At 31.7% G+C, this 7,380-nt stretch overlaps 1 protein-coding gene across 1 annotated transcript in view; it reads right to left on the minus strand.

Moving 5' to 3' along the window:
• Positions 1-5,966: 5,966 nt before the first annotated feature.
• The window catches only part of LOC110025670 (MACPF domain-containing protein NSL1-like), a 21,758-nt gene continuing 20,344 nt past the window's right edge, over positions 5,967-7,380 (minus strand). The window contains exon 7 of the mRNA XM_020726276.1: positions 5,967-7,202. Within this exon, the coding sequence (XP_020581935.1) occupies positions 6,519-7,202 (684 nt within the window). The 3' untranslated portion in view covers positions 5,967-6,518. The remainder of the gene's footprint in view (positions 7,203-7,380) is intronic.

Consider the following 7,380-nt stretch of genomic DNA (forward strand, 5'->3'; position numbering starts at 1 on the left):
TCAAATGATGGTAACTAGTTTTGTTACATTTTTCATTTAATTTTTGCTTATGATATCCTTTTATTTGGGAAATATGACTTATATAACATCAACATTATTAGAGATATTTTGATTAAGTTCAGTAAAACTATTAACTTTTTGTTACTGATTCAAAATCTTTTATATTTTATTCTAACTTTATCGATGAATTTACTCAAAATGAAATTTGTAATATTTATGGTTTTATTATTAAACTTGTTACCTTTGAATTATTTGGGTGTTATTATTAAACCAAGTAAGTTGGTTATGGCTGATTGTCAAGTCTTTTTAAAAACTCTATGTAGTTACCTGGTTGAAAGCATAAGCTTTTATCAGCTATGGGTTGATTACAACTTGTTAAGTTTAATAATTGGAGTTATTTGTACTATTGATTTCGTTCTTTAGCTATCCCTAAAATTATTAGGAAGAGAATTATTTTTATGTTTTTTATTTTTCTTTTGCATAATGATAATAATATTATGCTTCATGCCATTTTTTGGAGCAAGTTTATTTTGCCTAAATTTATGGTGGTTTTGATATTCTTTCTTTTGATAATATTAATATTATGTTTAAATCTAAAATTATTTGAAAATTTTATATTATTAATTCCTATCTTTCTAGATGAGTTTTGAAACATTATGTTTTTTTTTTATTAGATCTCATACTTTCTCCACTTGTTTTTTTAAGGATATTGTTAAGATTGTTTACAAAATAAGACATCATTTAAAATTTCATGTTAATATATATATGATACATGATTTCATGACTCTTATCTTAAAGAGTATTGGCAATATTATTTTTTACCGGTTTAATATTTCTTAACTACTCTTCTTAGAGATGTTATCATTGATGAAAATTGGAATTTACATAATTTTAGTAATGTTCCAATTTATTGTTTAAACTTAATTACTTGTATTATGATCATTACTAGTGATGTTTGTCTTTGGGATCAAATTAACTCTTATTCTCATAAAAATGTTTATAATTTTCTTCATGATCATATATCGTGTGTTGATTAGTTTAAGTTTAATTAGTAAATGTTAGTTTATTAAATATGCATTTTATGCTTGTAAAATTATTCAAAATAGCTTGAAAACTTGTGATATTATCTCTTAGAGGAATGAATATTAATAATACTTGTGTGTTATGCAACAGTGATTTAGAGACCCATGATCATCTTCTCTTTGAATGTTCTTTTTCTCAATCTCTCTTAAATAAGTGTGTCCTATGTTAATTTCTTTATTGCTCCTAATATTTCTTAAGTTTTATATCATTTTGATAATATTTCTTGCAAAATTCATAAAAGATTCCATCTTTTGGCTATGCAATTTGCCGCTTATCATATTTAATTGGAAAAAAATTCAAGAATTTTCAGAAATACTTATTCCTCTTTAGATAATCTTACTTATTATACCCACTGGGTGATTATAAATAATAGTAAGAATAAAAAATTTTAAAAAATATTCCTCATTTTATTAGAAATTTTTATAATCTTTAGTTGTTTGTGTTGTTTGAGAATTGGCACTTCTTTAATGTGGGACTATGTTTTTATTTTGTATCAAATTTTTTTATTTTATCAGTTTATCTCGAGTTGTATTGTGCGTTTGTATTTTTGCTCATGTTTTACGTATATGGGCACTTTGTTATAACTTTGAGTTTTGTCGTTCCTTGATAATCTATCATGATTTACCCATCTATTTTGTTTGATTAATTAAACTTGGATGGAATTCTATTTCAACCATTTGATGAAGTTTAAAATTGTATTTGAGTTACTTGTTTTAGTTATTCTATGATATCTAGTATGTGGGTTTTTGAGGTTTTGTGCACTTCATCTTAACCTAGTTGTCAGATCTGTTTGCCTGAGAGAATTGTTGTTTGAACAATTGATTGGGACTTTGCTTTCAATGAACCTGGATGGATTTCTTTTTTTATGGATCTGAGTTTGGCAGAGCTCTTACTTTTATTATTATTTATATATTCCTTTCTATTTTTTTTTATTACGATGGTTTTTTTTTTTCTTTTGCAGTGATTTAATTTTGTTTGAGATATTTATATCTTCCTTTTTATTTTTTTTTATTACGATGGTTTTTTTTCTTTTGCAGTGATTTAATTTTGTTTGAGGCTACTACTTGTGTTGGCTCTCTTTAGTTTTGGATCTTCTATAATGTTTTCAGCTTTGGTTCTAATTTTTTTTTATCCTCTATTTTTTTTGGAGCTTTTGGATTTGGCTTATTTTGGTTCTCTTGATTTTTTTGTTTATTTTGCTTTTTCAGATCTTTTTAGATTTGATAGTAATTTTTTGGGCCTCTTGTTTTACTCGTATTGGTTTTGTAGGTTCTCATGATGCTGATTTGAGAAGATCTTTTTTTTCTTGATATTTGGAGCTTTATTTATAGGATGTTGTTTGGATTATTACTGATTGTTGGTTATATGGTTGCTAATTCGAGAAGATGTTGATGTTCATTTGAATGGTTGGACTTTTATATAGAGAATGATGCCTGAAAATGTTCTTGTTTGGGGAGCCTTCTTTTGAAGTTGTTGTTCGAAGATACTGTGGTTTGGTAGTTTTGTGAGTAATTATTTTGAGGAGATGTTCCAATTTTTTCTTTAACCTTGGAGATTTGGTATGTAGTAAATGTTTGAGTGGAGGCTGCAGATTCCTTTTTGTAAATCTATTTTATATTGTTTGAAGTTTGTTATTATGTATATGAGTGATTGCTTATTGTGTTGGTTTTTCTCTGTGTGTGGTTGTGTTGTATTGAGTTTCTAGTTATGTCTCTTTTTTTCTTTTTCAATATTGCTCAGCGAAATCTTCAAAAAAAGAAAAAAAAAAACTAAAGACATCAAATCTACAAAAATCAAGCTGGGCCAAAAAACAACTTGTTTTAATTTGTCTCGAGCTAAACTTGGACTTCTAACCTAAAAATGTACACCGAAGAGCCTTAACCGAGCCTCTTAAACAAGCATGTTTAGGAGCACTAAATAATATTGTTTACATCATAAATTAATTGAACACTAAATTATTCAAGCTCATTAATTTAACCATAAGTCATTTATAAATATCCTCAAACTCCTTTGATTAGTTAATCAAAACATCAAAAATGAACTTTAACTCATTATTGCTCATCATGTAACCCACCCACAAATTGAATAACAAGCATGTCAAATTAATATTTTGCATAATATTTGTATTTTCATTATTATAAATTGCATTAAAAAAAATAAAAAATATATATATATATATATTTAAAATTTATTGCACGACTCCCTACAAATATGCCCCCATGTCATATCCAAGCATCACAATCATGCTGGCATGATAAGCTTTGCCAATATTATCATTCATTAAACAAATAATAATGCATTTACCCAATTATACATACCAATTAATTATATGTATTTGCATTTTTATATTCATTCCACCAACTCTTTCCTATCACATAAAAATGATATTTTAATTGGCTTTTTTTATTTTAAGAAAATGTAACATGTAAATACATAAGAGGTAAGTGGTACGTATGTAAATATTTCATTTTTTTTTTAAAATAAATGAAAATAAGTTTTAATAATTTGAGTGGGAGCAATTATTGCGTGCGGACACTGCAAGTAGTGTTCGATCAGGTCTACTAAAATACATCTTTTTTTTTTTGTTTTTTTTATTATTAAAGTGGGGCCCACGCTAATTTTTCACTGTGCAATGATTTTTGGGGCGTGAGAGCCAGCGAAGAGGATGATGATTGAGTTGGAAATTGCAGGCGGAGGAGGAATTATTGGGAGATGTAATAATTTTTAGGGTTGGAAATTTCTCAATTCGGCCCACTCATTGCGGGGGTTTGGCAGCCGTTAACCCTCCGTTAGCTTTTTGAAATATATGAAAATCGAATTTTAAATTTTTTTTTTATATATATTTTTATTTTTCTGACTCTTTATTTATTTATTTAACCAATTCTGTGTAGATGTTTAGATGAGTTCAAATTTGGGTGCATGATCTTATGATGAAGTGGGATTCATTGTTTGCAAAAGTAACCAGAGAATTGTTATGAAAATATAATTTTTTTAAAAATATTTTTTATGTGTATTAAAAATGTTAATTGAAGACAAAATAGGGGCCATTTGAATAATTTATAGTGAATTTTTTTAAGAAAATCTGATAATAATAAGGTCCCAGCTCAATTGGTAGAACATTCATTTCGGCAGTGTAAGACCACTCTGGATTGGGTTTCAAAACTCATAGACGAGTTGTTTGCTATATGGGGGTGGTACACTAGTGTTTATGCCCATGGGTCTAACCCATACTTGACGGTTGGTTGTTGGCAGCTTCAGTGTAAGACCCTTGTGTCTGGGGTTTGAATCTCAGCTCTAACGGGCTGTTCGAATTATCACATGGTGAGATGTATGAGACTGGAAGGGGGGTCCACTCCTCAGTTGGTCTTAGCCCACTTTGATATATATATATATATATATATACACACACACACAGATGTGTGCATGAAGTTTCCCTTTGCTTTGCGAGAACAATTTGCGTACATCAAAGAGGTTATTCAAAGGGTATTGGGGGTTATATCAGCGTTATACCCCCTGTAACATACATGTAACCAACTTGTATTTTCTAGTAAGTTCTGCGCTTCTGTTTTCATATATTTGTATGGTACATGTAGGCTAGAGAGTGTATAACGTGAATATAACCCCCGATACTCTCTGAATAACCTTTATGACGAACACAGCGCAGCGTATGTATGAAAATTTTTCTCTTGCTTTAGGAGGCATCTTTTTCCAAGGCATAAACCAAAACCTTTTATCTTGGGCCACAACGCAATCCTACTCTCTGAACAACATAATAATAAATCATAATTTATTAAAAAAATCATGAAATTAAATTACTTAAATGCTAATTTGATTAAACTTCTATATACATCTATAAACAAATACACATGATAATATACTTTAAATATAAATTCCAAATTAATTTTATGTTCATGAAAGCTCCAGCTTGGCAAGTTAATTAGCCAAACATGCATAAAAAGGGAATTTGCATATGTTGCACACAATTCTTACCTATTTACATATCACCCCTAAATTTTCATATTTACACACCACCCAAAAATTTAATTACATTAAAAATAATATTATTACCAATTTTTAAACATCAGATACACACTTTCATCCATGTGATTAAAACTAGGCTTGCTTTTTGTTCACGACAACTCGTGTTCAGCTCGTTCGCTAAAGCTAACGAGCCGAACACGAACACGAACAATTTGTGTTCGGCTCGTTTTGGCTCAAAATACTACTAATCAATTATATATATATCTTTGATGAGTAGCATTTTTAAAAAAAATTAATTGACTACAGGTCTACAGAGATTTATAATTAATTAAATTGAGAAAATAGAATAAAAATGATTAAATTAGACTCAAATGATACTTTAAACATTGCCCCAATCCTTAACATCTTATGGCTACGTGATTAGGGTTGTCAAAACGACTTTTTGTTTGTGAACAACTCGTGTTCGGCTCGCCAAGCAAATGCCGAACACGAGCTAAGTCTGGCTCGCTCATGTTCAGCTCGTTTACACCCCTATTTAAAACACTAAAATGCTAAATATAAAAAATTAGGTGTGAAGAAATGTAAATACGTAAGAATTGCTTGGCAGTAAAGTATGTCATAAATATGTGTAATAAATGACCCATACGATTCCCACTAATCTATATACAATGACGAAATTAATATAAAGCACAACAAAATTCCGTAGTTAAGGTCGATGAATACTTAATTTAACAAGGATTAAATTAACACGCCATCTACATTAGACCTCGATCGATAAAGATTTAGGGGCATTTACATACATACCACCTGATTCCTATGTATTTACATACCTAACAACCAAACATTGGGTTTTTTTTTTTTTTAACATTTATACCACCCAAATCTTTCATGTCACATAAAAACACCACCATTTTAATTTGAAAACAGAAATACACCTTTTTCATTGCATGGATAAAGTGACATGCAGGTAAAAATTGAAGTTTTGAGTGTTACATATGTAAATACATAGGAATTGAGTGGCGTGTATGTAAGTCTTTCAAAACAAAAAGAGTTTTTTTTTACCTATGAGCTGTATGATTCACAAAAACAAGTCAATCTAACCCGACCCTAACCAGTTCGATCGCATCGAATCACTTGCTCAAAAGGCCAACTTTTATCGCGCCTTTGATTGCAAATTGAAGTTGGGATATTTACATACATAACACACAACACTTGAAACACATTTACATATCACACATCTAAACTTTCATATTTACATACATAGCATGTTGGTGCTTTAAATTTATGCAAGAAAATGTGTATTTGTTTAGGATTCTAGCATAAGGTGTGTAAATATGAAAGTTTAGTTGTGAGAAGTGCATATACATAAGAATTGTGTGGTGTGCATGTTAATGCCCAATTGAAATTTCAAGGACACGTGATCGGAAGCTTTTGGTTGTCGCCGTCAAGACGGATTATAAGTCATCGTCGCGTATAAATACCAAGAGCGAATATTTAACCTTTAGAGAGATCTTCCCACCCTCCACACACAACTTAGCACCACTCACCACCCAATAACCCGGAAGATCGTCTGGGCCTCTAGATATCTCAGATGTGTCGACAAACCGGGCGAGTTTCGGAACTCTGACCGGCGTTGGCGGCCCGCCGGGAAAGACGGCAGAGTTCACTTCAACCTTTGGCTTCGGGGTCGGTAAGATCCCCATGCTAAACCTTGAGCTGATAAAAGCTGAGATCGAACCTGATTTCCTCGAGATGCTGCTCGGGCCGTCCCATTCAGAACGGCGAAGTCTCATCGAAGCGACGTGGGAGAAGCCGAGACGAAGAAAGAGCACTCTCCTGAAGCCCATCTCCTTCACCTCGAGCCAGGCTTTGGTGACGATGGAGGCCGATTCGTCTAAGTGAGCGCCGCTATACTGAACCGGAGCGGTGCAGATATGAGAGAGAAGAGCCCACCTGATTGGTTCAAAATAGGCTCTTTGGTTCGTGTGAAGATCCTCGGTCACGTGAACTTCATCATCATAGAGTTTGAAGATGGTGGGGAGGGCAGAGAGGTGTTGGAGATGAATTGCTAAACGGTCGTTCCGTCGGCCTTCAAGGTAGAGACGGATTCCGGTCACCGGTCGTCTCCCTGAATCTACCTGTGAGAAGTTTAAGAATGAAAATGGCTCATCAAAAGTTAAATTCAGAAGCTTGAAAAGGTTGCATGGTTCCAACTATGAACTGCATCATCTGCATTGAAAAGATTGTGGGATGAAATGATGGACCATTTACATAAATACCGCCCAATTCCGATGTATTTACATATCTAATACCTAA

The sequence above is a fragment of the Phalaenopsis equestris genome, unplaced genomic scaffold, assembly GCF_001263595.1.
Source record: "Phalaenopsis equestris unplaced genomic scaffold, ASM126359v1 Scaffold000321, whole genome shotgun sequence".
Taxonomy (NCBI): domain Eukaryota; kingdom Viridiplantae; phylum Streptophyta; class Magnoliopsida; order Asparagales; family Orchidaceae; genus Phalaenopsis; species Phalaenopsis equestris.